Source organism: Daktulosphaira vitifoliae, unplaced genomic scaffold (genome assembly GCF_025091365.1).
Source record: "Daktulosphaira vitifoliae isolate Bord-2020 unplaced genomic scaffold, ASM2509136v1 Scaffold_5, whole genome shotgun sequence".
Taxonomy (NCBI): domain Eukaryota; kingdom Metazoa; phylum Arthropoda; class Insecta; order Hemiptera; family Phylloxeridae; genus Daktulosphaira; species Daktulosphaira vitifoliae.
In genome coordinates, this window is record NW_026099576.1 from 16,079,322 (window position 1) to 16,105,322 (window position 26,001).

Genomic DNA, 26,001 nt, shown 5'->3' on the forward strand with positions numbered 1-26,001 from the left:
AATTTTCGACAGCCATTTGCACATAGAAGATAAGATGTCGGGACAAATTTTTTTTTTTCATTTGATAGTATATAACATAACCTTTGATTTGATATATGTTTAAAGGACGCAGTATATCCGGAACATTTTCAAAAGTTCAGTTGAAAAAGATCTATGTTTTTTACAATATTTCAATTTTTAACGCCTCCCTATATAAGGGGAAATTGTCCAATTTTAATAAAAAGTATGTCAAATGAAAGATGTACTTATAATGTATTTAGAAAAAAAAAATTTGTGCTGATATATACATTTTTCAAAAAGTTATAGCATTTTTAAGTTGAAAATTTAAAATCGAAAATCGAAAATTTTAACACAAAAATAGTGTTTTTTTAACTACGGCAGCCGTTTAAATGTAGAAAAAAAAGTGTCGGGACAAATTTTTTTTTTTCATTTTGTAGTACATAAAATAAGCTTTAATTTGATATATGTTTAAAGGACGCAGTATTTCCGGAACATTTTCAAAAATTAAGTTGAAAAAATTAATTTTTGTAAAAAAGTTGCCATTTTAAATCCCCCCCAATGAGCAGGTTAAGTGATAGATTTTCAAAAAAATGATATCAAATGAAAGGTAAATATCTAAGGTTTTAGTATAAAAAAAAATTATGTTGATTTGTTGATTTTTCAAAAAGTTATGGAAGTTTTAAGAAAAAAAAGTGAAAAAATTTCGAAAATTAGCGATTTTTAAATTTGTAATTTTTTTGGATATTTCCCCCATTTGCGGGGAACGAGGGAATTTTTTTCAATTTTTAAGGGTAATGTCTTCAACTAGATACGATTTGTGATCTTTTGACGTATTTTTGAAAGAAATCGGTCCAGTGAGAGCTGAGAAAAAGTGGCAACAGACATAAAAAAAAAAAAAAACATCATAGTAAAACCAATACCTTCTCAGCTTCGCATCGAAGCTAAAAATTAATTATCAGCTGAAAAGACAAAAGGTAGAAATTTTGAATTTGTAAAAATAGAAATTTTATCTTTTTAATAAGGATGTATCTAAATATTCTAAGAAATATTTTTTAACAATTAATTGACATTAAAATACTGATCTCAATTTAAATTAAGTGATTTCAAACATATGTATAATAAGTTAGTATAACATAACCAGTGAAAGAACACTAACAGTGAACAAACATCATAGAGTTTATAACAAAATACATTTTTAATTTGATTGTAAAACAAGTAATTTTTTCAACAAAGAAAAAGTATCTAAATTAAGTCCTACTGCAGTAGAGCAAATTTTTGATACAATATCATTAACTGTTCATTTACTGAGGTATTTCAATTTTTAACATCAAGTTTTTAATTTTTTTATTAGTTAATTATAAATATTTTTATATTACTATTGAATAGAATTATTCAAAAAAACAAATATTTTACTAACACTATGAGCGTGATATCAAAATATAAATTAATAAAGAATTTTTAAAAACTCATTCACTAGTAAAGTAATTTTATGTACCATAAATATTGTTAATAGTTAATTGAAATATATATATATTTAACTGTGAAACTAGGAATTTTTGTTTCAATATTATTATATAAAGTATTAATTAAATGATTTTGTTATGGTTAATAGTTTTGTTAAGGTTAAATAATTAAGTTTATATTGCATACTATTAATTGTTACATTTAAATTTTATAGACACATCACCACCCCAAGCGTCTCATTAATGGACACAAACCTGAGGGTGGTATTGTTGGCATCAAGTGGCAGCTGCTGAACGACATAACTATCAGGGAGGGGAGTGCGTCTATGGAACGTTGTGCCAATTGGCTGTGGATGGTGCTTGGAACTGGTTTTTCTACACCTGTAAACAGCCGGCCGGATAATAAAAACCGATCGACTTCCAAAGCGTCCAAAACACACGCCTTACAAATAAATGGCTTTATATTACAATAAGTCTTACCTTGTACAGGAACACGCGAGTTTTTGTAATGGATCTGATAAATGCCATTGACCTAATGTTGGTGATTCAGGTCTGGACGGAGGATTTTGTTCTGTATGTAATGGTCCAAGCACACAATCCTGCCATGCTCTTTCTGGAATTGCTGATACTGTATTATCCAATGTATAAACAATAGTATCAGGATGATGATGATGTTTAGGAGGCAACACTTGAGTTTTAATTAATGCTAAAACATAAAATTACATTTTATAGTAGACATTTGTTATTTTTACTAAATTAAAAATAATATTACGACTAATTTGTTGAGTTGTTGGTTGTGTATTATGATTTTTATGTAACTCAGTAGTACTTTCATCTAAATCAGTTACTAAAACATAACAAGATGGATATCTCATTTTGACACCACCTAAAAATTTAATATTGAGTAATACAAATCTTATAACTTTAAAAAAAATTATAGCTAAATAATATATTTATTATATAAACAGCTAACCAACTAAGACTTCCACTACAGGAGGCAAATCATTAGGACCACTGCTATTTACAACAGGATAGAAATGGCTCCATTCATCCATCATACGACTAGTTTCAGCATCCATATTTTTAAATATATGACCAGTGAGAGTTCCCGCAAGACCAAATGGTGCAAGCATAACTATTTAAAAAATAAATTAAAATTTTTTTTCACAAATAAAAAATCTAGTGCTAATACCTGGAATATTTGTCACATTAGAAGACTGACTTGAAACTTGCATTAAATGTTCTTTAGATAATGTACGAACAACAGAATGTTGCCTTACATCTATACTAGCACAAACTGTGCTTTCTCCATGTACAAAAAATGCAAAAGAAAATGACAAATGACTGGAACTAAAAATTGCAAAAAAACATGAATTTGATTATAAAATAATATAAGTAACAACTTAATATTGACATTAATTTCAGAATGAACAGATAAGAGTTATAAATAATAATAGAAACTACAATCTTCTAGTATTTAACTTATCAATTATCTATTATTTTCCTCTGTTTACTACAATAGTAACTATTTGAAAGTACATTATCTGTTAATTCTTAAACTAAAGCCAACAATATTTACATATGAAGATTTATATTTACCAAGAGTCATCTAATTTTTCAGATGATGAATATGGTTGCACAAACCATTTCCCTAACCGTACAAAATCTCTAGATAGTAAACATCTAAAAAAAGTTATTTTAAAGATTATAAAAATTTATATCACCATTCATAACAATTTTTATACAAAATTATTATTCTTAGAAACTAAAATAAATAAAATTAACAAGAATAATTAATTATAATTTACATTACAAATTTAATAGATTTATGAAAATGAATAAAACAACAATTATTTCAATAAGTAAAAATGAAGTTTAAATAAACTATATATAATTTTCACTAAATTAATTAATGTTCTTAATATAATTTATTGGACAGTAAAAATAGTTTATAAGTCCATAGAAAAATTTACAATTATTTGATACGTATTTTTTTTATCCACTAATAGAAAAAATGATAATTGTGAAGTATTTTGTACTATAATATTACAATAAATTATGAATTTTAAAATTTTTTCTGTAAATCATATAATAATGATAAACTATTTAATTATTTATAAATATTTTGTAAACAATATTTACCTTTCAATTAAATTATGAAGAGCTTTGAATAACAGAGAGCGGCATTCATATGATAAACCACTTTCCCAAGAGCCATTATCTCCTTCTAAAAAAAAAATATATATTAGAATTTATATTCAATTAAGGATCACATTTAAATTATATATATATATGAATTACCATTAACTAAAAGTTGTTGAGAAACAAGTCCAGTCAGATCAGGCTCTTCACCATACCAAAATATCCACAATTCTTTTGAAGCTTTTAAAGAAAGTGCAGGTGGGAGAGCAGGCAATGGTGTTGGTGGGGCAGGAACCAAAGGATCAAGTGATGTCTGTTGAGAATTTCCTTGGGGAAGTGACACTCGTCGCCATACAGCTAACATATCGTGGGTTAAACATCGTGTATAACTAGATAATACTGGGTCTTCAAGCACTGAGCCGCAAGTGTTAGTTGTTCCCCCAGGACCACTTGCCCAATCTGGTGGCCCTTCAGGACCAGCAGAACAATGTACAAATTTACGCCATTTAATACCGCATAAATCAGTCTAAAAATAATAACAATAAAAAAAAAAACCATTAATAAAATTACAACTCTGGTATTGAAGAGGATGTAAGACACAAGATTAATTGCGGGTGAAGTGGAAAGAAGAATCTAGTGTTGTTATGTAATATGATAATTTCAATGAGGCTGAAAGATAAGTTCTATAAGACTAGTAAAACTAGCTATGATTGTTTTAAAGTGTTGGGCGTTTGACAAGAGAACAGAGCAGAGAAAGATAAACCATCTTTCTCTGCAGAGAAAGATGGTTTGGTCATGTTATGGAAGAGAGGAAGCTGTAAAAACAGTTATAGAAATGAATGTTGATAGAAGAAGAGGTAGAGGAAGACCAAAAAAGAAATGGAGGAATGTTATTGAATGCAACATCTAAACAGCTGATGTGTGTGTAGATAATGTGGGAGATTGTGTCAAATATAAATTTAGAATAAGAGTGGCTGACTCCAAGTAGTTGGAATAAAATTAAGGAAACAGAAAAAGAAGAAAAAGACTTTTATTACAAGTAAATTTCTTGTAATATTTATAACATATTCTGATAGAACTCAATACATAATATAATAAATTATAATATATCATAATAAAAATAAAAGTTAAGTAATTTACAACATAAACTACTACTCACAAATATCATTTATAAAAATTTAAAAAATCTTCAACTATCAAAATGTTTTGTTTTACTGAAACAAGTATTAACTTTCACTTTCTAGATTTTTATTAGGTCCACATTTTTAATTCTATAAATATGTCTTTGAACAAATAATAATAAATTAAAAATTTTGTATACAAATTTAACTTCATAAAAAATCATTGATTCTAACGTATACAATAATTTTTACTCTTTAAATCGTACAGTCAGAGTAGGAAGGCTATATCTTTATAAAACGATTTTTGAAATAAACAATTTTAGAGTTCTGACTCTAATTTTTTCAACATTAATTTTTAATTTGTAACAATATTTAAAATAATAAGTTTATTTTTTTTTTAATTAACTACATTAAATCACATAAAAATGTTAAATATTATCAATTCCGAAATATATCTCTCTTGTACTGAGAATTCGAAGTATTTTGTTTTTATTAAGAAGAAAATTAAACATTGAATTGGACCCTTAATCTCAGTAATGTTACAATTATATTGCATTATATTTGCATAATGCAAGACCAACAGTTATATAACACGCATTTTGTTTATATATACAACTTAAATGTTGAGAAAAAGGCAATGAGGAATATTTGTTTTAAAATCGGAATTTTAATAAAAAAAATAACCTAAATTATCCAATATGGATTACATTATTACAAATGAACGGGAATAAATATGGTAGTGATGGGTTAGGACACGTGGTATATACACAACAGCCGACTATAGGCACGCTGGTCGTAATACGATCGAAGTATTATAAAAAAGGATAAAGTGGGTGGTTCAACGTACATGCATTTGAAATGATACCTCAAAAATATAAGTCAGTAATTCTAACGCAAAAATTAAAGCATTTTTTCAATATCAGGAATTGATGATAATTTTAATAAAATCACAAATGATATCGTTACACCAAAAACAAAAATAAATGGTTGACTGATTGGGTTGGGGATATTATCGAATGTGTATCCTATTCATCCCCAAGGAATGGACCCGTTGCTGCCGTCACTACCCACTATAACACTACCATCACCTCCGCGTATTCACCGAAATCAATATCCGCCACAGCCGGTGTTGCTCGTGGTAGTCAAGTCGACCCTGTGGCGTCACGCAGACACATAACTCCGTCTTGATACACAACTACCTTGTAGCAAACAATTACGATAAAAAAAAACAAATAGTATTAAAAAAGTTATAGAAACTATTATAGTTTACACTATAATAGTTATTAAGTGTACGCTGAAATTTTAATAAAAATATCAATTTCAATATACCAAAAGATTTATAAAGCTAAACGAAAACCGTTACGTAGAAGCCACCAATAGTCAAAAACCTATAAAAGATACAGCGTAACTCAAATATGCATCTCAATATATTCCAGTGGGCTTCAAAACAAGAATACACTTAATAAATGCATAACCATCTTAAAAATAATGTAACTTAATATTTTCTATTCCGACATAAATATAATAAATATAAACTCAAACTAAAAACGAATAAATACATCATTTTTTCATTTTAAAGTACAAATTTACAAAGTTTAAAAAGTCAATAAGTGACTGAGTTTATATTACATCACAATTATTTTCAAAATCGATGTGCTTGAACAACTGAATAATATAATGAAGAGAAATACTTATCATGGGTAAATAATTTTACTTATACGAGTACGTGAATTATGTTCTAAATTCAGTCAATATCTAAGACGACCAAAAGTAAACGTGTTGATGAAAGAATGGTACAAGTAGAAGGCACCGTTACCCTAAGCAGTAACAGTAATATAAGGCCAGGCAGTAGTGGTTGCTGGCTGGTGTTAATAACCTGAGTCCTGAATGATGAACCAACAATTGTTCTCCCCTCCCATACATACTCCTCATACTTCCAAGTATACTGAATATATGACCACCCACGATATTTTAAGTTATGGGATATCAACAACAATCACAAACATTTCCCGAACCTAAGAAATATTACATAATCGTTACTATTAAATATTTAAATTTCATATAAACCACGGAATAAAAGCATAATGCACGCACTATATAGCATGTATAATCAATTAAGTTTAAATACAAATAGTATTTAAGATATTAACAACGAACTCTAATTTAATTTCCTTAAAATTTTAACATCAAAATTAAAAACATTTCTTAATAGAAAAATCATTTTATCACTTAACTAAATGTTAAAAAAAAAAAATTTTAAAAAGGAAAGAATTTTTTTCTTGCATATACTTAAATATAAATATGCAAGTTTATTTACAAACATTCTTATTTCCAGACAGTTGAGGAATATATTTCAGAGAACGCTAATTTACAATGTTTTGTACTAGTTTTCAATTTTTGATAACCACTGCACGCGTCCGGTTGTTACGGTACGCAGAATTACCGAGGTGTCAGTAGGGTCCCCACCACCCAAGCTACCACATACAACAATATGATCAAAAGAAACTGCATGTAAATCCTACAGCGTAACGACACCGGCCGAAGTGAAAGAGGTCGGTGCCGGTCGGATTTTTGCGCAAGACGATCGCCGACCGTGACCGAACGCGGCAACGTTGCCCCCCGCCTATAATATCAGCATTCAACCATAGAAGCATTTTCCCATGATGTCCGCACGATGGCGGCCTCATCGTCCCGAAAAAGAACATCTGCCGGTGAAACTACGGCGAGGAAACGTAATGTACAACACCGTGCTAGTATATATAGGTATATAAACATGATGACGAAAACGAGTTGATGCAGTCGGGGTGACAGTAAGTTGGCTTCCCCTCTCATAATATAAAATCACCCAGAATTTATAATGGAGGGGTACTACTAGCAACAATCATTGTGCATAGTAAAAATCGCATACCTATAACAGCGAAATAAACAATAACAACGTAAATAAAGTATACATTTAACCCATTTTGTGGCACACTAGACGTTTGATGAAAAACAGACATAAGACGATCAAAGAATGATTACAATGATTAACCAGCGAAAACTTATGATAAACGGATTTTGAAAACCGTTATCAACTAGATCAGTGGTTACACGATGAAAAGTTAACTCGCCATTAACATTAATTTGAGTGTTACCAGGCGTTCACCCCTCCAATTAACCTGTTACCAAAATTCAATACACTAAATAAAAACCAGTTTAAGCAGCAAAGGGTTGCGTATACAATACGTCGCATTTCTCATAATAATAAGGCCACCAAACCAACATATCCACTACCGACGCTAGCATAATAACAGTGACAACTAAACTCTCAAATTTTTTTACATCGATCATTTAAATATTTGGATAAATCAAATGATAACATATTCAGTTTTTCATGTTAATAAAGACAGATCATTTTAGACAATTGAGGTCATCTAATTAAAGTTTTATTTTTTTTAATAAAAATCAAAGTAAATAATAGTAAAAAAGACAAATAATACAACCATTGTTATTACTACTATTACCAATATTGTGCAACTATTATTAAAGTAAATCAGTGTGACATACGCATAAAAAGTTTTAAAATACGATGTCATTACACTGTAAAACAGTAAAGGCAGATGGCAAAATTACTCTTTATAGGTTAGATAAGGAATAATATACGTATAGTGATATTATGATATAGAAGATCGGAGTATACTATAAAAACGACAACAATGTCACAATATTGGCAAACCTGTTCAATATTATAAATAATGAAATCACGGTCAATTCACTATATTAAATGTTTCTTTTTAAACATAAACTAATATTGGAAACAGTTTATCCAGAAATATCAACAATTATCTAAATATGTAATACAGATAATTCAATTTTAACTACATTACTCTAAAGTAAATAATTCATAATTATTCAAACTCCGAAAATATTAAAAATTTCATACTATTAGAAATAAATAAAAATTACATTTTATTATAATAATAGTCACAGCAAGACAATAAAGTAATTAATTGTAAATAAAACTCAAGACAATGCGTATTTGGGAAACCCTGAAAAATCGAAAACATACCGTGTTCTCCGAGTGAACTAATTCTTAGACAGTGGAATGAGTTGATAGTTTATTTAAAAACAGCTATTTAGTTGGTATTTATCATTAATAACCAATTAAAAATATAAAAAAAAATTAACAATATATCATTTAACATAGTTCAATATACTTATTTCCAACTATACTATAATAAAATGTATTTAATATTATTTTATTAAAACTATAGTCATATACTATTAATAAATGTAATCAGCACAATATTTTCCAAACATAACCTACCTTATTAAAATCAACAAATTATTTAAACTAGCAATAAGAGACAATATTTAAGACTTAACTACTGATTTCTATGATATTAAATTTATATTAATATCAGAGTTAAATTCAGAATTTTTTTCATCTAATATTAAATGAAACATTGCATCAATTAATATTACTAGACTATCATTATCATCCTGAAATTGCCAAGGAGCTCCAACCTCCCAAGTATACCTCTCTAGATTCAAAATTAATTAATATACAAAAAAATTACTAGAACATAATAGAATAGGCTAAGAGCAATTTTTTAAAAATATAACAGAAAATATTTTATTGGTTTTGACATATTTATCACTATACTTTTTTTTTAAGAACACTTATTTGAATATACATGAAATAGATTTAATTGAAAAATCTCAGTGTTAAAGGAGGTATAATTCCTAAGAAACTGTAACACGGGGTAAATTACAAAATTTTCATTATATTTTTTATGAAATAAAACTACTTATGATAAGATTTTGCCTTTTTTTAGAAAAAAATTAGCTTGTGATTATTAGTTGTGATAGTATTTATAGCGTATAGAACTTATTTAATATTTGTTGACACATAAATATATAAAAAACAGAATATATACTAAGATATAATAACATACTCTAATCATCAAAGTGTTGACATTACTTTTGATACAATATAAGAAAATATGAAATTATAAAAAGAAATTTCATGAACATTTACATTTAGTATTAATGTGTAAGTAGTTTTTATTCTATATATAATTTTTAACAAAATCTAAATCAATGATTAAAAGACTAATTTCAAATTATCAGTAAAATGATATTAATCATAATACTAAACAAATTTTTGATTTTGATTCTACTCAACAAGATATAAAATTCATAAAATTTGAATTTTTGATTCAAAATTTGTAATCAAACCAGTCCATTTTTTAGTTGGATAATTTTATATTAGATATACATGATGCAGTTTTAAAAAATTAAGTTGATACCATTATAATACATAAGGGATAAACACAAATAATATTTAACCACTCAAAAATTGAGGAATAAATACTACTTAAATAAGATGAAAATAAAATTCTCTTAATCATTATTATTTTAGAAGAAATCTAGTGATCATCACAGTAAATTCTTTTAACAACCACATAACTCATAAATAATTTTTTCAAAAGAGAAATTTTAAAATTAAAAGTGCATTGAAATGTATTAAAAATAAATAAATCTTATTTCAAACAGTTAAATATTGAGTTCTAAGCCTAATATAATTGTATACCTCATCTGTCTTAAAGACATATTATGGGATATAATGTAGTTAAAGAAGTAAACAATATGTAATAATCTTACTGTTCGTTTTTCAGGTTGAGTTTGATAATGTTCAATTTAGGAATACAATGTATGATATACAAAGGATGATGATTTATATATACAATTTGAAGGCAATACTAAAATTATTGAATTAATTTTTTAAATAATTTTACTGCTTACATGAGGGGTAGGAATTTTCTCAAAATTATTATTTTAGAAGAAATTTAGTGATCAAAGATAAATTAAAACCTCAGAAACAAAAACCATTTAGCTACTCATGTCAATTTAGGCTTCAATTTTTCAACAAATTTTAATGTATGTCGTCAATTTAACAAATAAATTATTTTTGAACTAAATTTAATTAAATGATTATACTGATTATTCAATGAAAAATGTTATCAAAAATATACTATATTTAATTTAATAGATGATACATTTTGTATCCAAATCATTTTCTAATTTTTTTGATTGAGCTAAATTTTAAATTATATATGCAGAAGCACTATAAACCATTTCTTTACTAACTACAATAGCATAAATAACTTTCATTTAAATTAAACACAAACTGGCTAGCTTTTTAATTTCAACTCCAAAAATATCATTAAAAATCATATATTAATTGTTACTAAATTCTTATTATTTATCTTGATTATTCTACACTGTAATTTACTAGTTGAAAGAAACTTTTATTAATTTAATTTAGTCTATAAATAATCAATTACATGTATTAAATAGAACGCTTCTAAACATTTGACAAAATAATAAACTATTAAAATATATGATATATTACATTAAATATATATTAATTTATTAAACATACAAATAATTGTTGCTAATGATTTAGAATTAAATATTTTAAAAATTTTACAATTAATTAAATATTTATCACAATATAGGTTTACAACTCCATAAAGTACACATTTATTTTAAGATTTTTATTCCGAACATTTTTTGTAAAAATGCCACACTATAGAGTCTACATTGATCAAAATATTTGATAAAGTAACTGCAGCAATAAGAAGTATCTTACTTTAAAAGTTTTCTAAAAAAATATAATTTAAAGCAAAAATAACCCTGAAAGCCTTTAAAACTAATTTGATAATTTATAATAATTAAAATCTTTTTTACTGGCATTATCTTTAAAATATAATAAAAATCTTTCATTACAGCAAGAATTCAATTAAATTATAAACTATTGATTACTCAGAATATAGAATATATAATAATAAAATATTTAACAAATTAAACTTCTTAATTTTAAAAATATTTTTATAAAATATATTTTCTTAATTTTAAATCATAACAAGGAATATGCATGCGGTCAATAATTATTTCATATTTATCACTTTTAAATTATTATTTTCAAAAGTACGAGCAATCATAGTAATGAAATTATTAATCACAAAATTTATATCAAACAATTGACCAATAAGCAATACAATAGATACTCTAATGATAAATATTTTTACACTGACATTTGAAGCCAAATATCTAATTGTTTGTTATATGATTCGTAACTAAATTCTAATGAAATATACTTATAAATAACAAAAAGATAGATATTTCATTAGTTTGGACAAAAAATAGGTCATATTAAATAAATCATTAAAAGGTATAAGACAGTTGTTAATAAAACTAAATATGAGGTATTTAGAGCATAGAATTGAAACAGTCTATTTATCAAGACGACTATAAAGCAACTGGTTGGTGAAAGCTAACAGTGAAACTTTAACCAAATAAACATTTAGAACTTCTAATAATTATCATAAGATTTAATCTGTTTGTTTTTGATAGAGAATGTAACTTATGTTTATATGATTAACCGAATAGAAAGTAGTAGAGTATCAATAGTATCACAGTAGATAAGGGATGAACTATTGACGAGTATCCCTTAAAGGAAAACACTTATACAAAAATAAGTATAAGCCACTTCAAAAACTTTACTAACCAGGGCGAAGAAGTTTGTATGGCAATCCTCCAAGCTGGCACCGTTGGTCTGATGGCTGGCGTGAGTCATTTTTCATTGGACATTTCGCCCGGTACGACGACGACGACGTCTTGGACGTCACACAAACACCACCGTTAAGGAGCCGGCGGACCGCGGACACCACGAAGACGCGGGACACGCGAAACAATTTCGGCCGAACGACAAGTTTGAGTTAATACGTACGGACATAATCACAAGCCGGAAACGCGACAATCATAATCCGAGGCGCCCGGAGCTGCGTTGTTGTTCATATTCGACGACGGCGAGTCGCGTAAAATGGCGGACACACCAACACATACACTCGCGCATCTGATGCACGCACGCACAAATCGAAGGACCGCGCACCCGATTGGTTCAACACCCGTCACATGGTTAACACAGTGGTAACCAGAATAGCTGCTACTGTGGTAAAAACATACGCTGTCCTCTTAATACTGATCAAGGATGGCCCGCTACGTTTTAAAACGATCTGCCTATATGGTTCCCCAAAACCATAGCGAATATTTGTTTACTTTACCACAATTTCAGGTAACTAAAAACTTTACAATAACTTTACTAATAATTTCTCATATATTATTTTAAATTTTACGATATCACTTTGAAGGTTATGGTCGTAGGAATAACTTTTTAAAGCATGTCTCAATTTTAGTTTTTAACCAGTAAATTATATGATTAAACTATGTAAACAATTGATTTCTTTAAAAGGTTGTATAATCAACAACAAAATATCTCCTATAGTATTAAACATTCGATTTTTTTGAAAATGATTTGACTGTACACATTATCAATATAAAGAATGGGTATTGATAAATGTTATTTCGTGGAAATCAGTGTCGCCTAGTTTGGTGTAAACAAAATCCCTTACTAAATAAAGGCCATACTTCAATTAGATCTAATCTTACTATGATTAAAAAAAATTTTAATAAAAAGTACATTTGACTAAGGTATTTTTAATTATTAGATCTTAAGGGTCAAAAAAATGTACACCTGCCAATTTTATAGTTCAGTTAAAAATTATAATTTTTATTTTCCTTATTTCAGATTAGAAAATTACACAAAAAAGTTAAGAGAAGTGTACCCTTTATACCTGCACGAAGCCAAATAAAATCAAATACAAGCGCTATAGCATCTCGAGGGTTCGATACTAGTTATTCATTAATTAAGATAGTTTTCAACTGTTTTATATCACTTATAAAAGAACGTGATAAGAAATTAATTGAAAAAATTTTGAATTTTGTGTATTCTTTTGAAATAATTTTTCTTAACTAAGTTTTCAATTAAAAAATTATTACTCATTGAAAACTAGAAAAACTGAAAATCAATTTAAAATGATAAAAATTATTTGATAATATTTTGTTTTAGATTTTTAAGACCTTTAAAGGAGTATGATCCTCCTTTAGATATCCGTAGTACTATTGAAAAAATAGCAAGTAGATATTTAAATGAAACAAAATTAACATACAAATTGGAACCAAATGAAAAACTTCATATTTTAAAGAAATGTGAAGAAATAATAGACCACAGAGTACCTAATTCACTTTTACATTCTATCAATACTTTAGGTGAAATTAATTTTTTATTAGTGAATAAAATTTTATGTATTAATTTTTTTTTTTAGGTGAAATTTATGAGTTTTATGAAACACCAGTAAATACTGTTGTTCCTTATGACGCATTACAGAGGCAAGAATTACCACCAAATCTTCATATACTCTCAAATTACCATAGATTCCATCCTGAAACTGACATGATGTTTGATAGTATTTCAGCATTCCCACAAAGTTCAAATCTAGTAACTGGATTGAAAACTAGAAAGAAATATAAAGGATTTACTGCATCACAATCGCCATATGCCTACCATGATTAATAATTTGTTATTATTATTATGAATTGTTGAGGTTATGATATGATGACATACATAGTAATTTATTGTTTAAATATATTAGTTGTTCTTAAAATATATTATAATTTATTCATTTAATTATGTTTTCTTTTCCATTTTATACATATTTAGTTTTTACTAATTTCAAAGATAATATATACTTTTTTTATTAAAATGAATACTTAAGCATTAATAAAGTTAAGTTAAAAAGTTAATTAATGTAATTTACCCAACCTTTAATCCTTTTAAATTAATAATTCTCTTTATGAAAACACACTAACAGTATAACTTAATTAAGATAATTGTTCACTTAAATTCAATTTTAGCCACATTAAACTCATAATAGCATAAAGTAGTGGTTCATAAAAAGGAAGCTTAAATCCTGATCACAACTTATAAATACTATTATATTTTATAATAAGTTTTTATAAAATTTTCTATCATCTAAAAAAAAATTATAATTATGGTTTAAAGCAAAACATTTTGCAAAATAACAGTCTAAATTAAATTTTATGATCAAATATAAAAAGATATACTTAAGATATAGATCTCAAATGTTACAAATATTTATTAAATACAACCCATTAAATTAAAAATGAAATTTTGGGCAAAAAAAATTTTTTTTGAACAATTACTTCATAATTACCCAATTTTTTTAATAATTAGTGAATATTTTAAAAACTTAATTCTGAAAATTCCAGTTTCAGAACCAGGGAAAAAATATTATTAAAGATCTATAATATTGTTTGATATTCTGCAGAAAAATCGGAGGAACTACTTCAGATTATACTAGGCTCAAACGAACTTTTGACTAGCCCAAAATTTCACAAAGCTATTTATTTCCCCTATGATTTATCGCCTATAATTAAATTTTACAATTTAACAAAAGTTCGTTAGGAAAAAATATTTTTCTTATCAAATAAAATATTATTTTCATGGCTAAAATTTGAATTTTTACTGTTTCACAGAATACATTTAAATGGTATGACTCAGCCTAGTATGAGTATAGATCGACCGTCAGCGATATGAAAATTTAGATTAATGGCCAAGTTGGCCGATACACAAATAACCCTTTGAGAGCAATCAAACATTTTTGAATAAGCATTTTATTAAATAACGCGTTATTTGGATAATTGTAAGATAATTAGCAATACGTTATTTGATATAAAAAATAACTAAATTACTACTCCTACTTAAAAAGTACAATCATTAAAGTAACGAGTAACGTACATTACGTTATTACCCTGCACTACCTAGAGTATAGGCGTATATAATTGGAAAAAAAACATAATTCAAAATATATTTTTTAATAAAATTTGATAACCAACTGAACTATATATAAAAAACCCAGCACAGTGGGGTCGTGGCATAGTTGGGTCCAGTNAAAAAACGGTAGCACAGTGGGGTCGCGGCATAGTGGAGACATTGCATAGTAGGGTCCAGTATAGATTTAATCTGACAGTGATTAAAATCACTATCATAAAAAACGCTTCGATGCAAATCTGTAGATAGTGTTTAATTTAAAAAAAAAAATTTGTTAAAATAGCATATTTTTGTATATGGTAGCCATTTGCGCATAGAAGATAGGTCATCGGGACAAATTTTTTTTTTCATTTTATAGTACATAAAATAAGCTTTAATTTGATATAAGTTTAAAGGACGCAATATTTGCGGAAAATTTTCAAAAATTAAGTTGAAAAAGTTATTTTTTGTAAAAAAGTTACTATTTTAAATCCCCCCAATGAGCAGAATAAGTGTTAGATTTTCAAAAAAAATTATATCAAATGAAAGGGAAATATCTAAGGTTTCAATTCAAAAAAATTGTATTTTTATTTGTTCATTTTTGAAAAAGTTATGGCAGTTTTAAGTACAAAAAACATCCCGATAAAATGTAATTTTTATCGCAAACATTACATTTTTTTTAAAATTTTCGACAGCCATTTGCACATAGAAGATAAGATGTCGGGACAAATTTTTTTTTTTCATTTTATAGTATATAACATAACCTTTGATTTGATATATGTTTAAAGGACGCAGTATTTCCGGAACATTTTCAAAAGTTCAGTTGAAAAAGATCTATGTTTTTTACAATATTTTAAGTTTTGAACGCCCCCTATATAAGGGGAAATTGTCCAATTTTAATAAAAAGTATGTCAAATGAAAGATGTACTTATAATGTATTTAGAAAAAAAAAATTTGTGCTGATATATACATTTTTCAAAAAGTTATAGCATTTTTAAGTTGAAAATTTAAAATCGAAAATCGAAAATTTTAACACAAAAATAGTGTTTTTTTAACTACGGCAGCCGTTTAAATGTAGAAAAAAAAGTGTCGGGACAAATTTTTTTTTTTCATTTTGTAGTACATAAAATAAGCTTTAATTTGATATATGTTTAAAGGACGCAGTCTTTCCGGAACATTTTCAAAAATTAAGTTGAAAAAATTAATTTTTGTAAAAAAGTTGCCATTTTAAATCCCCCCCAATGAGCAGGTTAAGTGATAGATTTTCAAAAAAATGATATCAAATGAAAGGTAAATATCTAAGGTTTTAGTATAAAAAAAAATTATGTTGATTTGTTGATTTTTCAAAAAGTTATGGAAGTTTTAAGAAAAAAAAGTGAAAAAATTTCGAAAATTAGCGATTTTTAAATTTGTAATTTTTTTGGATATTTCCCCCATTTGCGGGGAACGAGGGAATTTTTTTCAATTTTTAAGGGTAATGTCTTCAACTAGATACGATTTGTGATCTTTTGACGTATTTTTGAAAGAAATCGGTCCAGTGAGAGCTGAGAAAAAGTGGCAACAGACACAAAAAAAAAACACATATTAGTAAAACCAATACATTCTCAGCTTCGCATCGAAGCTAATAAAATGTTTAAAAACAATCAATTTAACAATAACAAAATTTGACTCCTCTTCTTTTTCTTCGACTTTATACCAACTACTTGGAGTCCTTTACCCTTATCCTAAACTTCCACTTGACACGATCTCCCATATCAGCCGTCCTCATATCGGATTCAATTACATCCCTCCATTTCTTTTTTAGTCTTCCTCTACCTCTTCCATCTTCAACATTCATTTCGATAACTTTTCTTACACCTTCCGTTTCCTCTTTCCTCAAAACATGACCAAATCATTTAAGTATATGTTATATAGAATATAACATATATACTGTATGTTATCATTGTTATCAGAGAAATAATTTAGTTATATTATAATATATAACTGTCTTTTTTCCCTTAAGTTATCCACGATTGACGCTACACCTATACTCCCTCTTATATGTTTGTTCCTTATCCCATCTTCTATAGTACTTTATACTCTAAATACTTTTGTTTGAAACGTGTTTAAAACACCAAAAATGTCAACATTTACATTGGTCTATTGGGACCTTTTTATTTGTTTATTTATGTTATACAATTTTTTTTTTTCATAAATTTTAGCTTCGATGCGAAGCGGAGAAGGTATTAATTTTACTAAGATGTGTTTTTTTTTTGTGTCTGTTGCCACTTTTTCTCAGCTCTCACCGAACGGATTTCTTTCAACGATACGTCAAAAGATCACAAATTGTATCTAGTCGAAGACATTACCCTTCAAAATTGAAAAAATTTCCCTCGTTCCCCGTAAATGGGGGAAACCTCCAAAAAAATTACAAATTTAAAAATCGCTAATTTTCGAAATTTTTTCACTTTTTTTTCTTAAAACTTCCATAACTTTTTGAAAAATCAACAAATCAACATAATTTTTTTTTATACTAAAACCTTAAATATCTACCTTTCATTTGATATTATTTTTTTGAAAATCTATCACTTAACCTGCTCATTTGGGGGGATTTAAAATGGCAACTTTTTTACAAAAATTAATTTTTTCAACTTAATTTTTGAAAATGTTCCGGAAAGACTGCGTCCTTTAAACATATATCAAATTAAAGCTTATTTTATGTACTACAAAATGAAAAAAAAAAATTTGTCCCGACACTTTTTTTTCTACATTTAAACGGCTGCCGTAGTTAAAAAAACACTATTTTTGTGTTAAAATTTTCGATTTTCGATTTTAAATTTTCAACTTAAAAATGCTATAACTTTTTGAAAAATGTATATATCAGCACAAATTTTTTTTTTCTAAATACATTATAAGTACATCTTTCATTTGACATACTTTTTATTAAAATTGGACAATTTCCCCTTATATAGGGGGCGTTCAAAACTTAAAATATTGTAAAAAACATAGATCTTTTTCAACTGAACTTTTGAAAATGTTCCGGAAATACTGCGTCCTTTAAACATATATCAAATCAAAGGTTATGTTATATACTATCAAATGAAAAAAAAAAATTTGTCCCGACATCTTATCTTCTATGTGCAAATGGCTGTCGAAAATTTAAAAAAAAATGTAATGTTTGCGATAAAAATTACATTTTATCGGGATGTTTTTTGTACTTAAAACTGCCATAACTTTTTCAAAAATGAACAAATAAAAATAATATTTTTTTGTATTGAAACCTTAGATATTTCCCTTTCATTTGATATAATTTTTTTTGAAAATCTAACACTTATTCTGCTCACTGGGAGGATTTAAAATAGTAACTTTTTTACAAAAAATAACTTTTTCAACTTAATTTTTGAAAATGTTCCGGAAATACTGCGTCCTTTAAACATATATAAAATTAAAGCTTATTTTATGTACTACAAAATGAAAAAAAAAAATTTGTCCCGACGATCTATCTTCTATACGCAAATGGCTACCATATTGAAAAATATACTATTTTTGTATGATAATTATGGGTTTTGTATTTTATTTTAATAGAAGTTGATGTTGCTTTTGCAATTATCCATCAATTTTTTAAAATTAAACACTATCTACAGATTTGCATCGAAGCGTTTCTTATGATAGTGATTTTAATCACTGTCAGATTAAATCTATACTGGACCCTACTATGCAATGTCTCTACTATGCCGCGACCCCACTGTGCTACCGTTTTTTAATATATTTTTAAAAAACGTTCGAAGATTAGGTTAGAAGGAATATCCCTACTATCCTCTGTAAATTTTTTTTAAAGCAATTTCATAGTATTTTTGGTTTCTATAATTATTAACTATTAAACAAATTCTTGAAAAATTCGATATAGATCAACTAACTTACTAGATATATTTAAAATTTTTGAAAAACGTATATATTAAACTAAGTTATAAAATAGAAAATTAATAAAATGACTTGTCGATACAACTTTTGGACCAGTGCTTCGGAAGATATTCACATTTTTAGAATAGGAATGCGGCTGAGAAATAACTAATGTTAAAAGTAGCAGCATTTGCGCTTCATCTCTAGTCAATATTTTAAAATATTAACGATTTCTTAAGTAATGGTTCAAAAATTGTCATCAACCAGTACTTTTTTCAACTAGATAATTTTCTATTTTATAATTTAGTTTAATATGTATGTTGTCATTAAAAAAGTTAATACCCCTTTAGATATAAGATACGGACCTAAAAATTATTTTATAACAGATAAATAGAAATACATATGCAATTAACAATATTGAAATACTTAATATTTTAAATGAAATCGAGTAGCTAGCGTTAAAATAATTACCATGCAATATATTGCATGTCTTGAATTAAAAAACACATAGACCAACATTTTAATAATTAGTCTATTTTAATCAATGTATAAAATAATTTTTAATGTGAACATAGTGAACTATTAACTATGTCAGAAAGCATATTTTAAAAAAAAGTAACATATTTTCATTAACTTAAATGGAAATTAAATTGTGCTCTTTTGAAAAGCAAGGAATTGGTTGATACGCTTCTTTAATTGTAGACTCTCGAATATATAAATATATATATATACAAGATTCATATGTATTATACATGTAAAACGATCACTATTCAAAGGTTAATAGTCCATTTATCAAGGTTCAACTTTAAATTTGATAAATTAATAGTTATAAGGTTTAGTATTCAAACTTATATTACACTTCATAAAAAAAAAAGATGAACATTTTAAGGATAATTTTAATTATTGTTCAAATTGTATTTTTAGTACAAGGAATACGAAATGTAAAACCTGAAGGTATGTATCGACTATACATAATTATTATATGATAATTAAGGTTAAATTGATGGAAATCTATATTACAACACTACATATCTCAGTTTTTGTAGATTCTTAATACCAGATATGATTTTACTTTTAGAACATAAAATGAAAACTCGAGTCTTTCAAAAAAGTCCATTATGTTATATACTAAAAAATTTGCAGAAACACTTATTATTCTGTCATTATTGTACAGTATAAGCAATGAAGTAAGGTCCAGAACTACTCAAACTTAATTAAAGATCCCCTAATAAAGTCGATATACAGAATAATTTGTTTGTCATAAACCCTATGAAGGGTATAATGTTGGTGGTACCTATATAAGGTATAAGGGATGAACATAAAAATACTACTTCATGATTGATAAATTAAGATAATCATGTACCTATAAAAGAATTCTAATAAAAAATTCTCATTATTTTTAATTTTTGATTAATTCAGTGGATCATGATATATGAATTACCCTCTTTAATATTGTTAACTTTTATAATTACATGTAATTTTTTGGGAACTAAGAACTCAAAAATAACAAACAAAAAAAAGTTATCAAAAATTTTAATAAAACAGATAAAATAGAATTTAAAAGTTGGTAATCACATAGACGCTCTACCACAGAGTATTATTACTGCGCCCGTCTTCCAATTCTACTCTCACATAAAAAATTACTTTTGAAATAAAATAAAATTTAATTGTTTTCAATTATGTCAAAAATTACACAGCTTGATGCATTTATAAAATTATATTTGAATTATTACCACATCGTTAAGTACCTATGATACTAAAAAATAATAAAAGAATAATTGATATCCGATTTAGTTGAGAACAGTTTTATAATTAAAAACATTAATTTAGTGTTTTTTCGATAAAAATATATTCTAATGAACTTATTTCATAATTATTTATATTTATTATTTAATTATAACTTATTTATTAATATTTTGGCGAGGAACTATAAATGTTATCCAAAAAAGAATAATTTGACTTATTCGCCATTTTTTTCTATAAAACCAAAATTCTTATCTAGTTAAAAAAAATTAATGTGATAATAAAAATTTTCTTGAATTTTAGGTCCATGTGAACCAGGAGAATTAGTATTTGTTGGATATTGCAATTTATGTAAATGTAACAATCAAGGCATACCTAATCAAATTTGTGCTAAATCTTGGTGTTCAGTTAATACAACATTTCCAATTACAGTTCAATCAATAAAAACTAAGTAATTCTCAACCACCATAAATAAGAAAAATATATCAATTTTNATATATATATATATATAAATATATGTACAAAGTTTATATTACACTAAAAGTTAAAAATACTTCTAATCGAATGTATTATACATATCATATAGATGAATCATGTACCTATTTTATTTCAAAAACATAAAAGTTAACTAATATTTCGCAGACAACTTACATTCTTCAAATGCATTCAATCCTTCACCACATTTACAAAATTATTGAAAAAAATATATATACTAACACAGAATAAATAAATATTAATCAATATTAGACTAAAAATTACAATAATATTTTTGTTTGTTAAACATCAATTGTAAAATATCAATGTTTTAAAAATAAAAAACAATTACAAAAATATGTCAACTTGTTGAATTCTTTTATTTAAAATAAAATGTTTACATCATTCCTTCATCTATAACTGTGAAATTTTCAGGAAGAAATAAGTGTAAAACAAGGTATGGTTGATTTTACCAAAAAATCAATAGTTAAAAATGCTTAATTTAAATTAATCGACAAAAAATAAAGTGACAGTGGTATACACAAATCACTTTATTTATATTACAATGTACATTGAATAACAGCTTAAATACTTAAACAAATACAAGAGATTTACTGATACTGGAGTAATTCCACCTGTTTATCACATTATTTAACAAATAGATACTTAATGATAAATATCAAGATGTCACTATAATTCTTCTGTATTAAATGTCAAATAAAATGAATGATAAAAAAAGACTAAATATTTACAACTGTATGATTTTGTTTTTGTATTTAAAAATATTATATACACATATCTGTATATATATATATATATATTAGTATTCGTATTTTATTTTAAATCCCAAAGATTAAAAAATTAACGTAATTACTAAAAAAGCTAATAGGGTTAGCTACGATGGTTAAATCCTTTGGTATTGTCAGGACCGCGAGGTTGACGTATTATATTGTCTTCAACTGGTATACGAATTATTGGTTGACGAAGTACTTCAAACTTCATACTTCCAGATGAACTAGCCCTATAATAAAATATATATATGATAATAACAGAATAAAAATACATTTTAATTAAAACTTTTAAAGTCATTTATTAATTTTTTTTTTCTTTTTAATTAATTTTTAAATAGTTACAATTATCTTTTTTTTTATAATAATGTAAACTAGTGAATAGATTTTTAAGAATATCGTATTTATATTTTAATTATTTTTTATTAAAACCAAAAATATATACAATTAAATTATAAGAGTTATTTAATATTATTTTTTTATTTTTTAATTAATAATGCAGCAGATACATCATAATCACAAAATTATTCAGTAGTTATGTGTAATGTAGTAATAAAAACCTACAATAATATTATAAGTTATAAGGTATATAATACAGGAAATAAGTGGTTTTATTATAATACCACTTATTTCAAAATCGGAGGGAAAATAATGATTTTGCAGTTACCTTGGTTATTAATAAAAAGAAACATAAGATTTTACATAATTTCAATGTAAAAACTCATTAAAGTCAAAAATGTAGATACTGTTTCTTACAGATTTCCTTAACGGTATTATAAAAATGAAAATTAAATAAGTACATATTATCTCAATTGTTTTCATATTATTCACATCGAATATAAAACTTTAAATCGTTTACCCTTCATCATCAACATTTTCATCATTTAATTCTTCACCCATAATTCTTAATCTTGCTTCAGCATACTCTTGTTTTCTCTAAATAAAATTCAGTGACAATGAATTCTACAAAACTATATTTAATAAATTTAATTTATAATGAAAATTATTTGATGATCTTAAATATATAAAAATCTTAATAAAATTTAAGCTTTAATTTAAAAATATTACCTATAAGATGAATTTAATAGTAATATATTTCCATTATAATGTAAAGTTTCATACTAAATAATAAAAAAAAAATCATACTTGTTCTAAAGATTTCACTAGTAACTTAGGCTTATCAGCAGAATCATTTGTAACAGTCACTTTTGGTGGTCGTTTTAAAATTTTTACAGTAGGCTGTTGAGGAATAGTCATTTGTTGATGAGGACTATACGATAGCTGCATGCCTGGTGGTAATGAAATTACAACATTACCATTGCTAAAATGAAAACATTTTTGAAATTATGTAAATATTAAAATACAGATTAAAATTCAATTTACTTCTCATTTTTTGTTGCTGAAGCTAGCTGCATTTTTTTTATTTGTGTACTTAGGATCTGAAAAAAATTAACATAATACAAACATAATCAGAAAATGTGGAAAAGTAATAAATTTAATAGATAATAAAGCAGCAATTAATTGTAACATTAAATTAAAAAAATTGAGAACATTACTCACAGAAGGGTCATCTAGAGCTTCCCAGCTTTCGTATGGTTCAGTACCCGGATCACACGCAGCCATAATATTGTACATAATAATTGTGTTGAAAATTTCCAAAAAATAAAAATATGATCTTATATTTGTCAAGAAAGCATAAAGAAATACATCATTATGAGCCAAATAAAATATATGATAATATTACTTATAACTATCACAATAAATTGTATTTAACATTTGGAGCCAAAGTGTCGTGTATCCTATTTTTCATCTCTTTCTCATTATATTAATATGATATGGCCGACTATGGATAAAGGCAAATTGGCAACACGATGAGATTATACTGTCAAAATTTTTTCATGGAAAAAAAACTTAGATCTGTTTTATACTCCAGAATTTAGTGTTATCAGGTAAAGAATAATATTTAAACCAAGGTGCGCGCATTACTTCATTAATTCAATTACTGTATCTACCATAAATAAGGCCGTATTCGGTGTAGAATTAAGATATTTTCTCAGGAAGGGCTCTATAGGCATTAGTTAACAAAAAAAAAAAAATTGGACATAATATCATAAAATTAAAACTATTAACGGTGATGAGCAATAAAAAAAGGTTACAAAAAAATAATTAAGAAGCCTTAAAATAACTAAATTGTCAAGAGAGCTATCAGTATCTCAGAGGAGGCTTCTTCCTGAATTATGGCTGGATTCAATAGTGGTGACGATAACCTAGGTACAAATCGTCTCTTAAAAGCAATACATCACATATCATTTTGATCAATGTGTTGGCAATAATGGCAATTTCTTGGAGGGAGTCCTAAAGAATAAAATTTACTTGGAATACTTTTGTCATTTTTATTTCTTGAAAAATTGGAAAAATGTTGCGCCTTAAACGACGAAATTAAATTAAATCTAAATTTAAAAATTTAGATTTCACAGTAACTTTAAGCTCCAATGTACCGATACTAAAATATTAAATTTATTATTATGTTAATTTTAGTTTAGTGCGAAGATGAGAAGGTTTGTATTTATCATGATGTGTTTTTTTTTGTGTATGTCCGTGAAAATTCACAAATATTACTTACCCATATTTGATGATCTACAAGTCAAAAGTACCGGAATTTAGTTGAGCTTAATGTTTTCAAAAATTAAAAAAACCCTAATTTTTAGAAATTTAATAAAAGTATCTCAAAAAATTTATTAGTAATAAAGCAAAATTATAATATATTTTATTACATTTCATAATCACAATTACTTAAAATTAGTTAAAATAAAATTTTAACCAAGATTTTATTGGCAATACTATAAATAAATATCTATTTTTTTTTATAAAAAATCTAATTAAAAAGTGAAGTACAAGAAGAGTTTGCTCTGTTAAAACTCTTGATAATGATATTAGTCACTATTAGACGACAAACTGAAATTGGATTCTACTATGACAGATTCACATAATACTGAGTAGTCTTGACTATACTGTTTTTTTCTTATGTCTGTCACTCTTACGCTCGATTTTTACTAGACTGATTTTGTTTAACTATGTGTCAAACAAACCCGTTAGATATAATGTTCACTAAATAAGGAAATGGGTTTCCTTACTGAACACCCACTAAAATTGTTGAATGGAATAGGTTATGTAATTAAAAGATTTAGAAATTATTCGTAATATAATAGTATTTAATATAAAATGTCAAAACATATAATATAAGAGATGTACAACGGCAACGGGTCACTTTACTCGATAGACGGTGAAACTACGACTAAACTGTAAACATGTATACAATAGGCTGCATTGAGTAAAACAACATAATCGTAAAAGGAATGTGTCCCTTTGACCTTGTACTATACTAACATAAGTAAAAATACATTAAACTGTTATCTTAAATAATATTACTGTACCCAGTGTGTTGTTTAATAATATCAACAATAATTAAAGCGATTATCATCAAAAATCGAAAAAAAACCTTAGTTTTTTTTTTCATAAATGAAAACTTTCAGAAAATTAAGTGTTGAAAACGGACAATTTTTATTTATTTTTCACAATTTAAAATCTCTGTAAATTTTTCGAAAAAATGGTATTAGCTCATTATTTTTAAGGATAATATTATGGACAATATAGTAACTCAAAAAGAAAGAAAA

At 26.1% G+C, this 26,001-nt stretch overlaps 4 protein-coding genes across 4 annotated transcripts in view; 2 read left to right on the forward strand and 2 right to left on the reverse strand.

Annotated features, from left to right (window-relative positions):
- The window catches only part of LOC126908557 (mediator of RNA polymerase II transcription subunit 13), a 25,288-nt gene extending 12,695 nt beyond the window's left edge, over positions 1–12,593 (reverse strand). The window contains 8 exon segments of the mRNA XM_050690730.1: positions 1,719–1,844; positions 1,944–2,349; positions 2,437–2,598; positions 2,656–2,813; positions 3,063–3,146; positions 3,606–3,690; positions 3,765–4,131; positions 12,282–12,593. Coding sequence (XP_050546687.1) covers positions 1,719–1,844; positions 1,944–2,349; positions 2,437–2,598; positions 2,656–2,813; positions 3,063–3,146; positions 3,606–3,690; positions 3,765–4,131; positions 12,282–12,350 — 1,457 coding nt within the window. The 5' untranslated portion in view covers positions 12,351–12,593.
- Positions 12,594–12,643: 50 nt separating this feature from the next.
- Positions 12,644–14,300, forward strand: LOC126908558 (uncharacterized). The gene is made up of 4 exons (XM_050690731.1): positions 12,644–12,848; positions 13,362–13,456; positions 13,683–13,882; positions 13,939–14,300. Exons 1-4 carry the CDS (start codon positions 12,765–12,767, stop codon positions 14,184–14,186), a joined length of 627 nt encoding a protein of 208 aa, XP_050546688.1. The 5' UTR covers positions 12,644–12,764; the 3' UTR covers positions 14,187–14,300.
- Positions 14,301–20,117: 5,817 nt separating this feature from the next.
- LOC126907265 (uncharacterized) lies at positions 20,118–21,781 on the forward strand. The gene is made up of 3 exons (XM_050688406.1): positions 20,118–20,276; positions 21,369–21,516; positions 21,652–21,781. Exons 1-3 carry the CDS (start codon positions 20,198–20,200, stop codon positions 21,653–21,655), a joined length of 231 nt encoding a protein of 76 aa, XP_050544363.1. The 5' UTR covers positions 20,118–20,197; the 3' UTR covers positions 21,656–21,781.
- Positions 21,782–21,832: 51 nt separating this feature from the next.
- LOC126907264 (SUZ domain-containing protein 1) lies at positions 21,833–24,728 on the reverse strand. Its single transcript, XM_050688404.1, has 5 exons — positions 23,888–24,728; positions 23,711–23,766; positions 23,474–23,648; positions 23,187–23,263; positions 21,833–22,560 (listed from the first exon to the last, which is right to left on the reverse strand). The coding sequence occupies exons 1-5, from the start codon at positions 23,960–23,962 to the stop codon at positions 22,431–22,433; spliced, it is 513 nt and encodes a 170-aa protein (XP_050544361.1). The 5' UTR covers positions 23,963–24,728; the 3' UTR covers positions 21,833–22,430.
- Positions 24,729–26,001: the final 1,273 nt, after the last annotated feature.